Source organism: Salvelinus namaycush, chromosome 38 (assembly GCF_016432855.1).
Source record: "Salvelinus namaycush isolate Seneca chromosome 38, SaNama_1.0, whole genome shotgun sequence".
NCBI classification, from domain to species: Eukaryota; Metazoa; Chordata; class Actinopteri; order Salmoniformes; family Salmonidae; genus Salvelinus; species Salvelinus namaycush.
In genome coordinates this window covers 17,267,288-17,286,966 of record NC_052344.1, presented here as the reverse complement: position 1 = coordinate 17,286,966, position 19,679 = coordinate 17,267,288, and the positions used below count along the sequence as shown (strand labels likewise).

The following is a 19,679-nucleotide window of genomic DNA, read 5'->3' as shown; positions in this document are numbered from 1 at the left end:
TTGAGATGCTGTGACTGAATTAAAACAATTCTGCAAAGAAGAGTGTGCCAAAATTCCTCCACAGCGATGTGAAAGACTCATTGCCAGTTATCGCAAACGCTTGATTGCAGTTGTTGCTGCTGAGGGTGGCACAACCAGTTATTAGGTTTAGGGGGCAATTACTTTTTCACATAGGGCTATGAAGGTTCGGATAGCTTTTTTCCCTTAATAAATAAAATCATCACTTTAAAAACTGCATTTTGTGTTTACTTGGGTTATCTTTGTGTAATATTTAAATTTGTTTGATCTGAAACATTTAAGTGTGACAAATGTGCAAAAAAATAAGAAATTAGGAAGTGGGCAAATACTTTTTCACCGCACTGTATATGTACATGTTTAAATGTATAGGCCTATCTGTTTTGAATATAATTTGACATGGCTATAATTAGGTTTTAAATGGTGTATGTTTGACTATGACAGTAAACTAGGTCTTGCAAATTATTCAAGAATTGAAGCCCTCGTGTTAATTGCTCAATTACCTATTTAATGAGCTTTAACAAACACGGACACCCCGTGTATGACACCTTCAATGATGAGTTAGGACCGGTTAGAGGAGTTACCGCTGCAATGTGAATGATCGGGATTTGAAATGTTACACCTCCCTTTGCAGCTGGGCTGCATCTGTAACGCTGCTATTTGTCTCAAGCATAAAATTGGCCTGCAAACTCTTGTACATGGTTCACCTCGTTGCTATTGCTCAGTTTTAGAAAACAAAACTAATCTCCATTATTATCACACTTACATATGTGTAAGATTTTGAGTGTTGGCTCATTGCAATATTAGTAGTGTATATATTTAAAAATTGGTATAGAAAAAGTACTATTTTGTCGGATCTAAGAGGTAAAGTTATTCTCCTCTTTACCTGTTCAACTATTGGTGTTCACCAACCATTACTTTTACTCAGAATAGGTCTTTCTTAACAGAAAAGGGCCATGTAGTGGTGTAATGAGTGGGAAAATACCAGGGAGTGCAGATGTGGGGAACTCTGCAGGGTACTGGGGGTGAGGGAGCGGGAGCGGGTGGGGCGGAGAGCTGAGCTAACCCCAGCCTGCCTGGGCCAATGGGGCATGGTAATTAGATCTGGCCAATGTAGGCCTGGGGCTGTGGACTGGGGGCATATAAGGGGGGCCCCATGGCAGCAGCCCCCTCATATCACTCAGAGGTCTCCTCTCTCACCCCACTGCTCTCCCAAAGCAGAGAGTTATTTCCTTCTTCTCTTCAACCACAACAACAGCCCAGCCATGGATGTCTTTTCCCCATCCCAGGTCTTCTATGACAGCGCCTGTGCCTCCTCGCCAGAGGACCTGGACTTCGGCCCCGGGGAACTGGACGGCTCAGAGGAAGACGAGCACGTCCGGGTCCCTGGGGCTCCTCACCAGGCGGGTCACTGCCTTCAGTGGGCCTGCAAGGCCTGCAAGCGTAAGTCCAGCACGGTGGACCAGCGTCGGGCTGCCACCATGAGGGAACGACGCCGGCTGAAAAAGGTGAACCACGGCTTCGAGGCTCTGAGGCGCTGCACCTCAGCCAACCCCAGCCAGAGGCTGCCTAAGGTGGAGATCCTGCGCAACGCCATCCAGTACATCGAGAGCCTCCAGGAGCTGCTCCATGAGCATGTGGAGAACTACTACGGCCTTCCTGGTGAGAGCAGCTCAGAGCCTGGGAGCCCCTCGTCCAGCTGCTCCGACAGCATGGTGAGACTGAGACCAGACACACACGGACTCATATACAGCTTCACTCACTGTCTCCTCATCTCTGTGCAGCACACAGAGGTTTTATCAGGTCCTGCTAGTTCAGTGTCTGCTGCAACGTTTTCCCTCTTTGGACTAACTCAGAGTACTCTATTTGAATGGTGGATCACATTGCTGTTAGCCTCTGTCTTGTTGTATCTCCCAAGATCTTGAGTTAAAAAGCTTTTGTTTGGGACTCTACCTTAGTAGCTTAATTCCCGATGTCTCTGAGCATGCATATTGTAATACTAATTTGCATTTAGAGTATCTCCCTGGATCTGAAGGGGAACAGGCTCACTTCAAATGTAGAATGTTTATTGAATAGACCTGCACTGATTGTGATGTTGGGGGATCTCAAATACAATATTCCCTTGTGCATTTCATCTTCTTTGGCTGCATCATTAATGCAAACAGCTCTTTTGCAGTGTTATACATGCATGATGCATTACGTTTCACATGGAAATGCTATCCTTTTTTTATTGGTGTGTTTGGTGCATGTACATTACCCCAGTGCATGCATGATACCTTCTCAGTTGGCCAGTCAATATTAGAATCAGCTCTACAAAACAGTGGTTAAAAGGGTGATGCAATGCTAAATAATATAATGGATCTTTATGATGGTGGATGGAGTAATGGCTTTCCCACCGCTGGACACGTTATAGCCTAATAAACCCTGCTAAATCCACCTTACTGAAGTCTGGCAGGAAAGACTGTGCTTTTCTGCATTCCATCCTGACTGCATGTTCTCCGCCGCTGCCAGGATTTTCTGCAGATTTCCTGGGAGAAAGTGTCATCTTGCACAAACTGGTGTTGCTTCCACTGATACAATCGATTCGCCACGGCTAGAGCCGGGCAGATCATGGGAGTAGCCTGCAACTTTGGCCCTGAGGTGGCTGTGAAATAAAGAACCCTAGCCAGACAGGCAGGAACACTTTGGATTTATCAGTCTGGCAAGATGACCAAGGATTACATTATTTACCTATATTTTAATATTATTTCATATTTGTATGTTTTTATTAGTAGCTTTCTTTATTGTGCACCAGTTGAGGAAAATGCATTTCAGACACTTCAAAATGTCTGAAACGTAGAAAGGGGAATAATATCACGTGCTTTGTCATGACTGCTGTGCTAACGTCAGTTTGCTCTGTTTGTTTCCTTGTAGGTTGACTGTAACAGTCCTGTTGTGTGGCCTCAGATGAACACAAGCTTTGGCAACAACTACAGCTATACTAAGAATGGTAAGACACATTGATTAATATGTTTTTTTTTGTTATGTAATATTAAAACTATAGACATAGTATAATGAATACACGTAATGGACTTATGTTAGGCTATGGTCTGGCTACCACCTGTGTATGTTGAGTATTGTAAAACTTGCCAGGTTTACATTCATTCGTTTTGATTCGTACTATAAAGACACAAATTATGTTCCAAGTTACGTGAATAATTCTGCCTATCCATTTAAGTTCACCATACACATAAATTGACTCAATGGGACATGGTAGTTAACTGATCTCATCCATAAGATAGCTCCCCTATTGTCTTGACTGACCTTGTCCTTCCCCTGTTTGTCCTGTCCAGTGAGCTCTGGAGAGAGAGGTGCTGGTGCCTCCAGCCTGGCTTGCCTGTCTAGCATAGTAGATCGCCTCTCCTCGGTGGATGCCAGTGCCCAAGCAAGGCTCAGAGATATGCTTACCTTCTCGCCCTCCAGCACCGACTCCCAGCCTTGCACTCCAGAAAGCCCCGGGACCAGACCCGTGTACCACGTGTTGTGAAGAAAACCTGCATTAGAATATAAATAATCTGATGGCCCTGATCTTCAAACGCATACCACTTTTACTTCCTATTTCGGTGATGGCTAAGATCGATCAACACCTGCCAACTTTTGTATTGTAAATAAGATTGTAAATATGTACTGTAAATGTTCATTTATATTAAACAATATTATACCAAATGTAACATATTTAATTGATCCTTTTCATGTGTCTGTCCTAATATAGGCCTATGCATCATTCAAACAAGTTGTATTTAAGCTATTGTCTTTGTTAGCTTCACGTTTCTCATGATCAATAAACGTTTCAACAATTCTAGAGTTCCCACATCTGTTGGTGTAAATGTTGTTTAATCCATCAAATGCAGTGACTACAGAAGAGAGAGTAGCTTGCATTCCATTCCTGGTCAGAGTGTTGGTGTGGCGGGTGGAGATCGGAAGGGGAGGAGAGAGTGTTTGTGTACCTGTTTTTTCTTCAGTAACAAATGTTTCTCATTGTTAACATCCCTAACTACAACCTAAACACCATCGCTTTGAACAAATGGCCTGAACGTAACAGTTGAAATTGTGTGTAAGGGAGGGGAAGGGGTTACTAGTATCATATGTTGCGTCTCATCAAAGCCTATAGCTCATAAAATCAAAGTGTTACAGTCTTTTTCCTGTTGTATTGTGACCCCATTAGGCTAAAAGGATTTCCCTCACATTTATAACACATTTATAATAGAAGAACACAGTGAAATCGAATGTGTCACTGCAGTTTTTTTTACTTGGGTTTGAGAGCAACCAACAGATTATGTAACTCCTATATCACTTGCCCCATGGCAGCACAGCACACAGTCTGCCCATGTGAAAACATAGAAACCTGTCTCGTCGTGACACAACCTTCGAGAGACATTCAAGTCTTCATGTTTATGACAAGCACCTTCCTATTGTGACACCAGAGGGGGAGACTCAGTGGTGAGTGGCTAATACTAGTAGTTAAACACTAGCTCTGCCTCTGTGGCACTATGCTAGATGGCTCTGTGGCATAGCAGGCATACCAGCGAGGGCTTCTATTTCAGTAAGCCACACTGCTGGCTATGAAGCTCCCCACGCATTGAAGTAATTTTCCATGGCTAAACCTTGGATATATTCATAAATCACTCATGCACCAGGCATGTGACGTCATGAGATGACAAGATATGTAATCTTTGTTTCCACATCAACAGATAGTATGACAAGGTTACAACAGGGGGGAATTTGCATCAAGTACTTTATTATTAGGATATCATTAATCTATTTCCATTTGATTCCTCTTCCAACCTGGACAATGTAAGGACTAAACGTAGCCTGACACAAATCACTCTAATGTGAGGTACTCTGGCATTTTTCACAATAGCCAAAGCCATTATTTGCAGTACTGAGTATACACTATCACCACAAGAGGGAGGTATTTCTAATACTTGACTATGAGATGTCAGTTGTCATGCTCACATGACTCCAGAGCTTTTTTAATTGCTTATCTAATAAGTAGGCTGTGATATTGTTTGTGTCATATTCCAGTTAAACAATAACTACCTGACAAATTGATACAGATATAGGATCTTCATTTTACTCCGTTTACTACAGCAGGAAAATTATTCTGCAGCAACAGGAAATGTGAATTATTATGTGGATTATAATTAACAGACATTTTTGTAGAGATTGAGACTTTTTTCATAAGGGAAAATCAAGTCTGAGATTTTATAGTGTAAATTACAGACGTCAGAAGTCTTTTTAAACCTCATATATAGTACACGTTTTACATTTCCTGAATTGCAGGAAAGTTCTCCTGGAACAGGGTGATCCAATTCAATTTGACAGACATTGTGCTCTTTTAATAGGACATGTTGGGATGAAAGGTGGACAGTTAACAATTCAATTTCTCTGTAGGCTCCTTCAAAACTCCAAAACCCACGTGCTCAAGTGGAGCCAATGTTGTCCTCATGCTCACTGCAAATCCCTCCTTTAAATTATGAGGCGGCTATGAGGAGGTTAGCTAGCTGCCAGACTCTTACATTAAATATATTTAACAATATTAAGTGAATAATCACATCAATACAATATAGTTAGCTAGCTGCCAGACTCTTACATTAAACATAATTTAACATTAAGTGATTCATAATCACATCAATACAATATCATTCAAATGGTTTTGTCATTATGAAGGCTAACTATTGCCCTTACATTGAGGACCCACCTTTGCGTGAGTAATCTAGACACCATGTTGATTTATCCCACTGGGCACAGATGTCCATTCAAAGTCTATTCTACATTGGTTAACCAACGTTGATTCAACCAGTGTGTGCACAGTGGGATTTTAGGCTATAGCTAGTTGTCTAGTTAATAATAGTATATACCCCTCAAATTCAAACCTGGACCTCAAACCATAAAAAAGTCCCCTCTAATCAGGGACTGATTTAAACTTGGGACACCAGGTGTAAAGGTTAAATAAATAAATACTACACAGCAGGATCAATCAATCAATCAAATGTATTTATAAAGCCCTTCCTACATCAGCTGATGTCACAAAGTGCTGTACAGAAACCCAGCCTAAAACCCCAAACAGCAAGCAATGCAGGTGTAGAAGCACGGTGGCTAGGAAAAACTCCTTAGAAAGGCCAGAACATAGGAAGAAACCTAGAGAGGAACCAGGCTATGAGGGGTGGCCAGTCCTCTTCTGGCTGTGCCGGAAGAGATTATAACAGAACATGGATGTTCAGATGTTTAAATGTTCATAGATGACCAGCAGGGTCAAATAATAATAATCACAGTGGTTGTAGAGGGTGCAACAGGTCAGCACCTTAGGAGTAAATGTCAGTTGGCTTTTCATAGCCGATCATTCAGAGTATCTATACAGCTCCTGCTGTCTCTAGGGAGTTGAAAACAGCAGGTCTGGGACAAGGTAGCACATCCGGTCAACAGGTCAGGGTTCCATAGCCGCAGGCAGAACAGTTGAAACTGGAGCAGCAGCACGACCAGGTGGACTGGGGACAGCAAGGAGTCATCAGGCCTGGTAGTCCTGAGGCATAGTCCTAGGGTTCAGGTCCTCTGCGAGAAAGAGAGAAAGAGAGAGAAAAAGAGAGAGAGGGAATTAGAGAGAGCATACTTAAATTCACACAGGACACCGGGTAAGACAGGAGAAATACTCCAGATATAAAAGACTGACCCTAGCCCCCGACACAAACTATTGCAGCATAAATACTGGAGGCTGAGACAGGAGGGGTCGGGAGACACTGTGGCCCCGTCCGACGGTACCCCCGGACAGGGCCAAACAGGCAGGATATAACCCTACCCACTTTGCCAAAGCACAGCCCACACACCACTAGAGGGATATCTTCAACCACCAACTTACTATCCAAGGCCAAGTATAGCCCACGAAGATCTCTCCCACGGCACGAACCCAAGGGGGGGCGCCAACCCGGACAGGAAGATCACGTCAGTGACTCGACCCACTCAAGTGACGCACCCCTCCTACCAACGGCATGGAAGAGCACCAGTAAGCCAGTGACTCAGCCCCTGTAATAGGGTTTGAGGCAGAGAATCCTAGTGGAGATAGGGGAACCGGCCAGGCAGAGACAGCAAGGGTGGTTCGTTGCTCCAGTGCCTTTCCGTTCACCTTCACACTCCTGGGCCAGATTACACTCAATCATAGGACCTACTGAAGAGATGAGTCTTCAATAAAGACTTAAAGGTCGAGACCGAGTCTGCGTCTCTCACATGGATAGGCAGACCATTCCATAAAAATGGAGCTCTATATGAGAAAGCCCTGCCTGCAGCTGTTTGCTTAGAAATTCTAGGGACAGTAAGGAGGCCTGCGTCTTGTGACCGTAGCGTACGTGTAGGTATGTACGGCAGGACCAAATCAGAAAGATAGGTAGGAGCAAGCCCATGTAATGCTTTGTAGGTTAGCAGTAAAACCTTGAAATCAGCCCTAGCCTTAACAGGAAGCCAGTGTAGAGAGGCTAGCACTGGAGTAATATGATCATATTTTTTGGTTCACGGCCTAGCAGCCGTGTTAAGCACTAACTGAAGTTTATTTAGTGCTTTATCCGGGTAGCAGGAATGTAGAGCATTGCAGTAGTCTAATCTAGAAGTAACAAAAGCATGGATACATTTTTCTGCATCATTTTTGGACAGAAAGTTTCAGATTTTTGCAATGTTACGTAGATGTAAAAAAGCTGTCCTTGAAACAGTCTTGATATGTTCGTCAAAAGAGAGATCAGGGTCCAGAGTAACGCCGAGGTCCTTCACAGTTTTATTTGAGAAGACTGTACAACCATCAAGATGAATTGTCAGATTCAACAGAAGATCTCTTTGTTTCTTGGGACCTAGAACTATCTCTGTTTTGTACGAGTTAAATAGTAGAACATTTGCCGCCATCCACTTCCTTATGTCTGAAACACAGGTTTCCAGGGAGGGCAATTTTGGGGCTTCACCATGTTTCATTGAAATGTACAGCTGTGTGTCGTCCGCATAGCAGTGAAAGTTAACATTATGTTTCCGAATGACATCACCAAGAGGTAAAATATATAGTGAAAACAATAGTGGTCCTAAAACGGAGCCTTGAGGAACACCGAAATGTACAGTTGATTTGTCAGAGGACAAACCATCTACAGAGACAAACTGATATCTTTCCGACAGATATGATCTAAACCAGGCCAGAACTTGTCCATGTAGACCAATTTGGGTTTCGAATCTCTCCAAAAGAATAGATGGTATCAAAAGCAGCACTAAGGTCTAGAAGCACGAGGACATATGTAGAGCCTCGGTCTGATGCCATTAAAAGGTAATTTACCACCTTCACAAGTGCAGTCTCAGTGCTATGATGGGGTCTAAAGCCAGACTGAAGCGTTTCATATACATTGTTTGTCTTCAGGAAGGCAGTGAGTTGTAGTGCAACAGCACATTTTTTTGAGAGGAATGGGAGATTCAATATATGCCGATAGTTTTTTATATTTTCTGGGTCAAGGTTTGGCTTTTTCGAGAGAGGCTTTATTACTGCCACTTTTAGTGAGTTTGGTACATATCCGATAGATAGGGAGGCATTTATTATGTTCAACATAGGAGGGCCAAGTACAGGAAGCAGCTCTTTCAGTAGTTTAGTTGGAATAGGGTCCATTAGGCAGCTTGAAGATTTAGAGGCCATGATTATTTTCATCAATATGTTAAGAGATATAGTATTAAAAAACTTAAGTGTCTCCCTTGATCCTAGGTCCTGGCAGAGCTGTGCAGACTCAGGACAACTGAGCTTTGGAGGAATATGTAGATTTAAAGAGGAGTCCGTAATTTGCTTTCTTATGATCATGATCTCTTCGTCAAAGAAGTTCATGAATTTGTCACTGCTGAAGTGAAAGCCATCCTCTTGGGGAATGCTGCTTTTTAGTTAGCTTTACGCAAGGTTAAATTGAGTTCCTCAGTTAGGTAGTTAACTGACTTTTGTACTCTGACGTCCTTGGGTAGGTGTAGGGAGTCTGGAAGGGCATCTAGGAATCTTTGGGTTGTCCGCAAATTTATAACACAGCTTTTGATGATCCTTGGTTGGGGTCTGAGCAGATTATTTGTTGCGATTGCAAACGTAATAAAATGGTGGTTCGATAGTCCAGGATTATGAGGAAAAACATTAAGATCCACAACATTTATTCCACGGGACAAAACTGGGTCCAGAGTATGACTGTGGCAGTGAGTAGGTCCGGAGACATGTTGGACAAAACCCACTGAGTCGATGATGTCTCCGAAAGCCTTTTGGAGTGGGTCTGTGGACTTTTCCATGTGAATATTAAAGCCACCAAAAATGTGAATATTATCTGCCATGACTACAAGGTCCGATAGGAATTCAGGGAACTCGGTGAGGAACGCTGTATATGGCCCAGGAGGCCTGTAAACAGTAGCTATAAAAAGTGATTGAGTAGGCTGCATAGATTTCATGACTAAAAGCTCAAAAGACGAAAGCGCAGTATTTTCTTTTTGTAAATTGAAATTTGCTATCGTAAATGTCAACAACACCTCCACCTTTGCGGGATGCGCGGAGGATATGGTCACTAGTGTAACCAGGAGGTGAGGCCTCATTTAACACAGTAAATTCATCAGGTTTAAGCCAGGTTTCAGCCAGGCCAATCACATCAAGATTATAATCAGTGATTAGTTCATTGACTATAACTGCCTTGGAAGTGAGGGATCTAACATTAAGTAGCCCTATTTTTAGATGTGCGATATCACAATCTCTTTCAATAATGACAGGAATGGAGGAGGTCTTTATTCCAGTGAGATTGCTAAGGCGAACACCGCCATGTTTAGTTTTGCCCAACCTAGATCAATGCACAGACACGGTCTCAATGGGGATAGCTGAGCTGACTACACTGACTGTGCTAGTGGCCGACTACACTAAGCTGGCAGGTTGGCTAACAGCCTGCTGCCTGGCCTGCACCCTATCTCACCTATCTCATCTCAATGAGTTAGCCAGCAATTTTGGGGGGGGAAGAATAAGCCCAGAAAATCAATAGTTATTTCTGATTGTTTATCAAAGTTAGCTGACTAACTCACTGATCCTACTTTGTAGTATACGGCTCAGGGGGGTGCAATTAACTATGAGGTCATTAACAGAAAACCAGCAGTAGTCCGGACTTCGTAAGGTAAGACTTGAATAGGTCGATTTGGGTCGGAATACCCCTGGTCTATACTATTAGCATGGCTAACGCGCAACCCATGTGACTACACAGCGAGGTGTGACTGGAAGACTTCTAGACCTGGTGCCAGACAGACTACTATACTAGGCTTCAGTCTAATCTTTTGTATAGTAACATCATTTATGTTAACACTACATAACCTTTGTAGTTTATCCTACAGATAGTGTCCTTGGCCTTTTCTTCTTCATTTGCTTCCATGGGGAATCATACAAAGTATTGTTTTATCACCTACCACCAAATGTCTGTGGCACAAAAGCAGCGTTTTCTGCCTCTAGGTTGCCACGGCAGACCAACAGGGTATCACATCACATGCAATGCCCCCACCCTATAGAGTAAAGTCTGACCCCCCCCCCACACACACCTGCATCTGGAAGTATGTTGTCACGGAGACAGAGAGGATGTGATTTCACCTGGCTATAAAGTAAGTGGTGTGTTCCAGCATTACACAGACATACATCAATTCACACCAGCCATATAAGTTTGAATTCCTTACAGTGTTATACAGTGAATACATATGCCAGCTATGCTGTTATTAATTTGCATTCGACTCATCAGATCAATCTGATTAATTTAAAGGTTGTGCTAATGGAAATGACTTGTAGCCAGGATTCAGATGTCCACAAAGATGAGATTAGATGCATATAATGCAATGTCATTCCTGAGGGATCAAATGTCAGTAACCACGACATGGCCCAGTCTCTGTAGCTTGTACATTCTCCAACACAAGCCCTCTAGACTATATGAAGGTCTCTGTAGTGTGTAGCCAACTGAACGATTAATTCAAGCTGAGATCTATTCATTTTACAGAATAAGAATGACAGATATGAACATATTTCACTGATCTCTCATCAGTGATGCCTAATTGCGAGTTTGCGTTTCCATCCTCACTACTCAGTTCATTAGCGCCGTGGAATGAGAAAAGAGGTGATTAAGTAGATAGATGGATTGCGAGGATGAGTCGCTGTTTACGAATTAGACATTCCTGATGGAAATATTCCTTTGATTCTATCTGAGGGAAGTAGAATTAAGCAATAAGTCCCGAGGTGTAGCATATGACCAATATACCATGGCTAAGGGCTGTTCTTAGGCACAATGCAACGCAGTGTCTGGAAACAGCCTTTAGCCGTGGTATATTGGCCATATATCACAAACCTCAGAGGTGCCTTACTGCTAATATAAACTGGTTACCAACGTAATTAGAGCAGTAAAATTACATGTTTTGTCATAATCGTGGTATACGGTCTACAGCTTCAGCCAAGTTTATAATAGCACACACAGCCTGGTTTGTCTAGTCGTGTAAAAAATACATGTTCCCTTTGACAAACACAATAGTAGGCCGATACACACTGTGTTCTATATAGTCAGTGTAGCCGGTGCAAGCAAATCCACATCCTCAGCTTGAGTTTCCTTCCGCCATCTTACAAGGACCACTGAGTTCCGGCATTAGTTTCAGTGTCTGCCTTCTGTATTGACGTCCATTGGCGATTGGGTTTATATCGATGCTTAAATTCAAGGGGGAATTATAATGTAAAAGCGTCATCCACAGGCACTTCATCTCAGTACCTGTCAGTGGAAGGCAGTGTCAGAACCAGTGACCCCCTCACTGAGAGACCATTATTGCTTTGGAAGAGTGCTACACTGCTGCCCTGTAACTCCTGTTCACAGCTCAAACAGACAGGGGTCAGGAGTTAGCTGTAGCCTGCTTCCCCTTACCCCAGATTTCAGACAAGCACAATAGACACAGTAGAAGAAGAAGCAGTTCGGGGTCAATTAAGTCATCATTGTACACAAGCACATATATTTATTTATACAAATATAATATGTATAACAATTGCATATCACTTGATGTTGTCTTTTTTTCTGTACAATCAGGAAGTACAGTACGTCCAGTCAGGAAGTACAGTACGTTGAATCAGGAAGTACAGTACGTTGAATCAGGAAGTACAGTACGTCCAGTCAGGAAGTACAGTACGTCCAGCCTAAAAAATGCAAGTCGGCAATAAGAAAGAGAATGAGTAAATGTATAAAAGGGATCTGTCAGAGGCAAGATGAACTGCTCAAAAGTTGAGGGACAAAACACGTTCACAGCCCAATCTGGTTGGACTATCAGGATGGCACATTGCACACCGTATGGATGTTAAATGATCTTGCACTACTTCAATACCCACCCACAAAGGAACTAGGCCTATATAGAAAATACATACAATGTAATGTTTGTCTGACAGTACTACAGATACAAGACCACTTTTGATCAGTGTCGATCATCAACTGGTTTTCTAATAGCTTCAATGAAACCACAGTGCAACATGTTATACTTAAATATGGTTACTTGTCATGAGAATACTACGCCAGACTATAGGTAGAGGGTTGAAAGAGAGAGTTTATGATAAGACGACTAGAACATTCCACAGTCTCTTACTCACAATGATTGTCAAAATGTAAAGTTGACGACGCAGATCCAGGAGAATGAGTCCATTAACCATACTATTCTGGTACGAATTATACACTGGGCTATAGGTCTTATACAATTCAATATTTTAAATAATCATCTGCATGTTAACACACACACACATACCTTAATGAAATTACTTTATGCAAAACTCAGATTATAAACAATAAAATAGATTGATTTAAAAATAAAGACAATTGCACCATTTGATTAACCCTCCAGGTCATTAATATATATATAAATGTGTTTGACATTCCTCATATAAATGATTCAAATGTTCAAATTATATTGATATATGTAAATGTTATTTTATATGATTACTCTATATACTCTCTGTATATATTCATTTGATAAGAGTAGATGACTAACAATCATTAAATGGCTGACTTGAGAGCTGAAAGTCAAGATATGAAATTGCACGATAATTGTACTTCCAATTGTATGAATACAATTATCTCTGTGTATTCATCCACTTTACATACCTCTCTTTTAACAGCCGTTTGATTTTAATGGCAGAAGCTGCCTTATGACACACAGTGCATAAGATACAGTTGACCTAGTATTACATTGTTAACTTTTGTATCTTTCCCACATACTGTATATCTCTAATCATTACTTTTATGTGAAATGTAAAACCAACGAAAGTCTGTTATTGCTAAATCTACAAGTTTCCATACAAAATATTTTCTCGCTGCAATATATATAAGGTAAAAAAAGAGTTCACGTTTATCCAAAGCAGGACAAGTTGGACACAAAAAAAGCAATGTTCATTCACACACAGACAAGCTCCCACAGAAGAAACAATAGAAATAGAAATATCACTGTACAAAGCTATAGCAAAACCAAAGTCAGGAAACAAGTGAAATGAATTCAAAATATATGACAGAAAGAAGTAAACTATCACAAATGACAAGGAGCATTGTGGAGGGTTACAACTTTCAACTGTTACAGGACAACTTAAAATGAACACAAACAAAATAAAAGTTAAAAGGATGAGTTTCAGTGCTAGCCTCCAATCTCTCAAGTCACAAGCACCATTGTTTACATTTCAGAACACATATCTTTCAGTTGTGCTTCACTCTGTTGGCAGTACATTGAAGGGGGAGAGAGAGTCTTCACTGCTTAACAGTATCATATTCTCCTCTACCAGGTGGTTCCTTCGGGATCCTCCGTACAGAGATGGACTTAGAACCTTCCTTTCAGTGTCCTTCACTTCTTCTTCTTTTGGAACAGCCTGTGAAGGATAGGTGTAAGAAAAGCTGAGAGCAATGCTTGAAACCATTTGACAAGTCAGTACTTTGACAGGTCAGTAAAGTGGGATGCTAATTTCATATTCTGGTACAATAAATTACAAAAAAGTGTAGTGTACTCTGCTGTGAACTGCGAAAAGCTCATTGAACTGTGAAAAGCCAATTAAAAATGATTGTGAATTAACCTTTTACTGCAGTGGGCTAAATCAGGGTCACACGCAGTGTTTCTTGGTAGTCTTAAACAAATCTACTTTGAAACAAAAGCATACACCTCACACACGAGGTTATGGACTTATCTGTACCATGTCAGATAAAGAGTTTAAATGTATTACATTTTGAGTTTGCATCCCAATATTACACTTAATATACATCACAGAAGACTGAAATATAACAAAACCGTTTGACATAAAAACACCAGATTTTCGGTCAGGTTTTAGAAATAAAGTTTATTAATTATGAAAAATATGAGTAACATTCCACCTATGAGGCCACTAGGTCATTTGACAGCAGGAAATGGCTACATGTCTGTGGAATTCCCACTACTACTGAGAACAGAGATATAGCAGAGCCTATTGTGTCCTCGGCCTTGGTCAGCCTGGCCAGGTATGCGAGAGAGAGACAGAATGGCCGGGCAGTGTATCAGAGAGGAAGGCTACATGACGAACAGATTCCATGCAATCCCATGGTGCTTGCCACCTAGCAGCCTGTCCGCGGTGCGTGTTGCTTGCTTGGCCACCGGCCTCTTGGCCACTGTGGCAAAGCCCTGTAGTCAGCATGCCAGGGTTGATACAACATGATCCCTGCTCAGTCCCCACACCTCATGCCTCTACTGCACAGGTCTACAAGCTCTCACATACCTCCCCGAGCTAAACGAGGGCTACATGAGGAGGGTTAGTATCAAACGATCAGTGCCACTGAGGATCCCTTAGCCTGCAGGTGGTGTTAAGTCTTTTGTGATGTGGCCCAGACAGGCTTAGTAATACTACTACCTATTTTCAGAGTTGTTGTTATTTTTGCTTTATCACCTCCAGCAATCCAAGCAATGACGGGGTATATTTGTATACCATAAGTCTGCCTCAACTTTGCACTGATGCAGTCAATGTCACGCCCTGACCTTAGAGAGCCTTCTTTTTCTCTATTTGGTTAGGTCAGGGTGTGACTAGGGTGGGCAATCTATGTTGTATTTTCTATGTTGGCCTGGTATGGTTCCCAATCAGTGGCAGCTCTCTATCGTTGTCTCTGATTGGGGATCATATTTAGGCAGCCTTTTTTCCACCTTAGTTTGTGGGATCTTGATTTTGTATAGTTGCTGTGTAGCCTGCAGAACTTTACGTTTGTTTTGTATTTTGTTGTTTTTCGGTGTTCATTTTAATAAAAGTAAGATGTTCGCCTACCACGCTGCACCTTGGTCTCCTCATTCAAACGGCGAGCGTAACAGAAGATCCCACCAGCAAAGGACCAAGCAGCGTGGCCAGGAGGAGCAGGGATCCTGGGCCCGGGAGAAAAGTGAGTGGAGGACATCATGAACATGGGAGGAGGTTATGGCAGGGGACAAGACCCTGCCATGGAAGCAGGCGGAGGCAGCGAAGGAGGATCAACAACGACTCCGGGGTTCGCAACCACGACGGAAGCCCGAGAAGCCGCCCCCCAATTTGTTTTGGGGGGGGGCACACAGAGTGGTCGGCGGAGCCGAGGGGTGAACCAGAGCCAGTCAGGGAGTCGAGTGAGGAACTCGACGAAAGATTCCGGAGAGAAGTGTTGGCGTTGAGAGCGCTGCAGAGCGGGCGTGCTGAGGAGCGTGACACCAGTCCGGTGATGATCCATGGCCCGTAGCCTCCAGTGATGATCCATGGCCCGGAGCCTCCAGTGATGATCCATGGCCCGGAGCCTCCAGAGACGATCCAAGGTCCGGCGTCTCCAGCGACGGTCGGCGGTCCGGAGCCTCCAGTGACGGTCGGCGGTCCGGAGCCCCCAGCGACGGTTCCCGGTCCAGAGTCTCCAGCGGGGGTTCCCGGTCCGGAGCCTCCAGCGGGGGTTCCCGGTACGGAGCCCTCTGCGACGATCTACGGTCCGGAATCCCCGGCGACGATCCACGGTCCGGTTCCTCCGGCGACGATCCACGGTCCGGTTCCTACGGCGACGATCCACGGTCCGGAGTCCCTGGCGACGATCCACGGTCCGGTTCCTCCGGCGACAATCCACGGTCCGGAGTCCCCGGCGACGATCCACGGTCCGGTTCCTTGGCGACGATCTACGGTCCGGTTCCTCCGGCGACGATCCACGGTCCAGAGCCTCCGGCGACGAATCCACGGTCCGGTTCCATCGAAGCGGAGGGATCTGCGAGTGGAGCGGGGTCTATGTCCCGAACCGGAGCCGCCACTGAGGCTAGATGCCCACCCGGACCCTCCCCCATAGAGTCTGGTTTTACGGGTTTATTCTCTGTTTGGTTAGGTCAGGGTGTGACATGGGTGGGCAATCAATCAGAGGCAGCTGTCTATCGTTGTCTCTGATTGGGGATCATACTTAGGCAGCCTTTTTTCCACCTTAGTTTGTGGGATCTTGATTTTGTATAGTTGCTGTGTAGCCTGCAGAACTTTACGTTAGTTTTGTATTTTGTTGTTTTTCAGTGTTCATTTTAATAAAAGTAAGATGTTTGCCTACCACGCTGCACCTTGGTCTCGTCATTCAAACGACGAGCGTAACAGCCAAGTAAAGTTTGCTCTGTGGTATGTGTTATAAAACATGTAGCATCCCATGAGCATGAGCTCTTATTTGCTCAGCCATATCTCAAATAATTCACAAGCCACGCAGCTGAATTACTGACACAACATAGACGGTTATGACTGTACAGGGGATTGCAACTGCTTCGTTAACAAACACCCTGAAATAGATTAAGCGCTCATTCCAGGAACTTAATGTGTGCTGCAAGCAAATGTTTAATGAAAAATTTAAACGCTTGATGTAATCCTCTAACTTTTACCCGAAGGACAAGGCCTGGTATCATTGTGCAGTAGGAGCCTCTCTGACAGGAGCCTCTCTGGTACTCTCTCTGGGTATAAACAGCACAATAGGTTTTAAAGAACCACTGAACATGCCGATTGGCACTTCTGTTTTTCTGTTGCTCATTAGAAAAACAAGATTTCAGTCTTGGAGGTTTGTTTCCGGACCGATTCCACGCTTGGTTAATGATGTTTGTCCTCCATGAGACACTGTAGATGCAGAAGCCTATTTCACTTCCTCAAAATCCCAAGAATTAATCGAAGATAACTCAAGAAATCTGTAATTAAATTTGGGCGTTTTTGCTAAGGATGTTTAAGTTGCGCAATTTTACATCTGATTAAGGTGTTTGTTGCAGTATTTCTCAAGTAAAAAAATGCACAACGTTCTGTCTTATGGAAACAAAGCCAGGCTGCTGGGCAGGTCTGTCTCAATGTATGCTATTGAATAGAGAGCAATCACTGCAGCTGTTCACCCCATGTTAGTAGGCAAATGTACTTAGTCTAATCAAAACCCATCCTTCATTTACCCGTTGTGACACACAATTGTTCCAAACACTTTGTAGTCAATTTGGACACTAGAATAACTGTTTCTGACTCATATCGATGCCACATAGGCAGTTTTCAAAGGCATTCGTTGCGTTTTAAATGCTGTTGCTCTTTCAATGGTGCAATGTGTATCTCCAGACAATGCCAGCCTCCTTCAGTTCACCCTATTCCCCAAAAACCTTTGAGGTGCTAAAGAGTCCCGTGTGGCTCAGTTGGTAGAACATGGCGCTTACAACGCCATGGTTGTGGGTTTGATTCTCACGGGGACAAGTGTGAAAATGTATACACTCAAGTCGCTCTGGATAAGTGCGTCTGCTAAATGACTGAAATGTAAAATCCCTGTCAGATCCTTAAAACAGTATAAATCTAAATGAAATCATAGTTTGGTGAAGATATGGCCAGTTTAGAGTACTGGTCTTCTTACTGTACCAGCTGTTATCTTCATCCGTGTGGTCCAACTCCTTCTCCTCGGTGGTCCCAGATCTGGTTTGTGCTGTCTTGCCAACACCTACAGTCATTTTTGGTGTGATAATGCCCATAGGAGTCGGCAAGACAGTACAAATAGATCTGGCACCAGGCTACGGTCCCCCACCCTTAAAGCAATGAAAAGCCTCACCTACGACATATGGTTCTGCTGGGTAGTGAGGTTCTGCTGCTGCTGAGCCTGCATGAGGAGCTGCTGCTGCTGGCGGCGGCGGGCCGTGCGGAGCTTCTCGAAGCGCGCCTCCATCTCCTCCAGGACCTTGGGCGTGTAGCGTACCACCAGCTTCACACTGTCCTTGGCTGCCTTCAGAAGCTCCACCGCCTTCTCGTGGTGCTCCCCCTCTACACTCTGGGGAGATACAGTGAAAGAGAATGAGAGAGAGAAGAGACTCAGCACATTTAAGAAATGTGGTGGCAATGTGTTAGTGTTGTAGTGATATGGTCTCTGAAGTCTGCCTCAGTTTCTTAATTGGCATGGACAGAGAATTAAAGAAACCTTGCCAAGACTTTTATGTAAGCAACAATGACACAGTTACACAGCAGCAGCTTCAGTTTCTAAATGGGTACAACCAATTAGGTTTGAACTGGAAGTCAAATGTATTTTTACTTAGTTCAACAAGCATTGCATATTGGTAGAATTAGTACTTCATCCTCAAGCCCAGAGTAATATACAGGACCAAGTAACATTCAAGGGTTTTTCTTTATTTTTACTATTTTCAAAATAAATAATAAATACATCAAAACTATGAAATAACACATATGGAATCAAAAAAGTGTTAATTAAAAAAAATATATATATATATTTGAGATTCTTCAAAGTAGCCACCCTTTGCCTTGATGACAGCTTTGGCATTCTCTCAACCAGCTTCATGAGATAGTCACTTGGAATATAGAAGATAGCCCTATTTGGTAAAAGACCAAGTTCATATTATGGCAAGAATAGCTCAAATAAGCAGAGAGAAATGGCAGTCCATAATTACTTTAAGACATGAGGGTCAGTCAATCCGGAAAACGTAAAAAATCATAGAGCGCTACTGTCACGACTTCCGCCAAAGTTGGTCCCTGTCCTTGTTCGGGCAGCGTTCGGCGATCGAAGTCACCGACCTTCTAGCCATCGCTGATCCTCTTTTCATTTTACTTTGGTTTTGTCTTGTCTTCCATCACACCTGGTTCCAATTCCCATCAATTACATGTTGTGTATTTAACCCTCTGTTCCCCATCATGTCCTTGTCTGTGATTGTTTATTGTACGTCCTGGTGTGCGTCGGGTTATGTACCCTTTTTTTGATTGTTATGTTTTCCGGTGGGTTTTGTTATTAACTGCACTGTTTGGAAACACAGTTTTTGCTCTCCTGCATCTGACTTCTCTGCCGCCAGTACGCACCCCCTTACAGAATCACCGAGCTGACTATGGAGTCAGCAGGAGCAGGTACCCCGGGTATAGGGGTGGAGGAGTGCGTCCGGGAGCACGCAGCAATGCTCCAACATCTTGGAACCGCCATGGACCGCGTTGTCCAGACAATGACCGCTGGGAGAGACAGGGAGTTCTTCCAGCGCCTCCACCAGCACAACCGGGGTCTCCCCTCTTCCTCCTGGTCCCAGTGGGATTTGTCTCTCCCTACCCCAGGAATACGACGGGAAGGCTGCGAACTGCCAGGGGTTCCTTCTTCAACTGGACCTATACTTGGCCACCGTCCACCCGGCTCCATCGG

General features: G+C 43.5%; 2 protein-coding genes across 2 annotated transcripts in view; one reads left to right on the top strand and one right to left on the bottom strand.

Moving 5' to 3' along the window:
* Positions 1 to 1,280: 1,280 nt before the first annotated feature.
* Positions 1,281 to 3,541, top strand: LOC120032262 (myogenic factor 5-like). Its single transcript, XM_038978271.1, has 3 exons — positions 1,281 to 1,730; positions 2,929 to 3,004; positions 3,348 to 3,541. Exons 1-3 carry the CDS (start codon positions 1,281 to 1,283, stop codon positions 3,539 to 3,541), a joined length of 720 nt encoding a protein of 239 aa, XP_038834199.1.
* An 8,539-nt stretch (positions 3,542 to 12,080) lies between these two features.
* Positions 12,081 to 19,679, bottom strand: part of LOC120031871 (protein lin-7 homolog A) — a 35,936-nt gene continuing 28,337 nt past the window's right edge. Inside the window, exons 5-6 of the mRNA XM_038977680.1 lie at positions 18,102 to 18,317; positions 12,081 to 13,924 (exon numbers count right to left, since the gene is read on the bottom strand). Of these exons, the coding sequence (XP_038833608.1) occupies positions 18,102 to 18,317 (216 nt within the window). The 3' untranslated portion in view covers positions 12,081 to 13,924. The remainder of the gene's footprint in view (positions 13,925 to 18,101; positions 18,318 to 19,679) is intronic.

Coding starts and splice junctions, on each gene's coding strand:
- LOC120032262 (XM_038978271.1), top strand. CDS start 1,281: ATGGATGTCTTTTCCCCATCCCAGGTCTTCTATGACAGCGCCTGTGCC. Junction 1,731..2,928: donor CCAGCTGCTCCGACAGCATG/GTGAGACTGAGA, acceptor GTTTCCTTGTAG/GTTGACTGTAACAGTCCTGT. Junction 3,005..3,347: donor CTACAGCTATACTAAGAATG/GTAAGACACATT, acceptor TGTCCTGTCCAG/TGAGCTCTGGAGAGAGAGGT.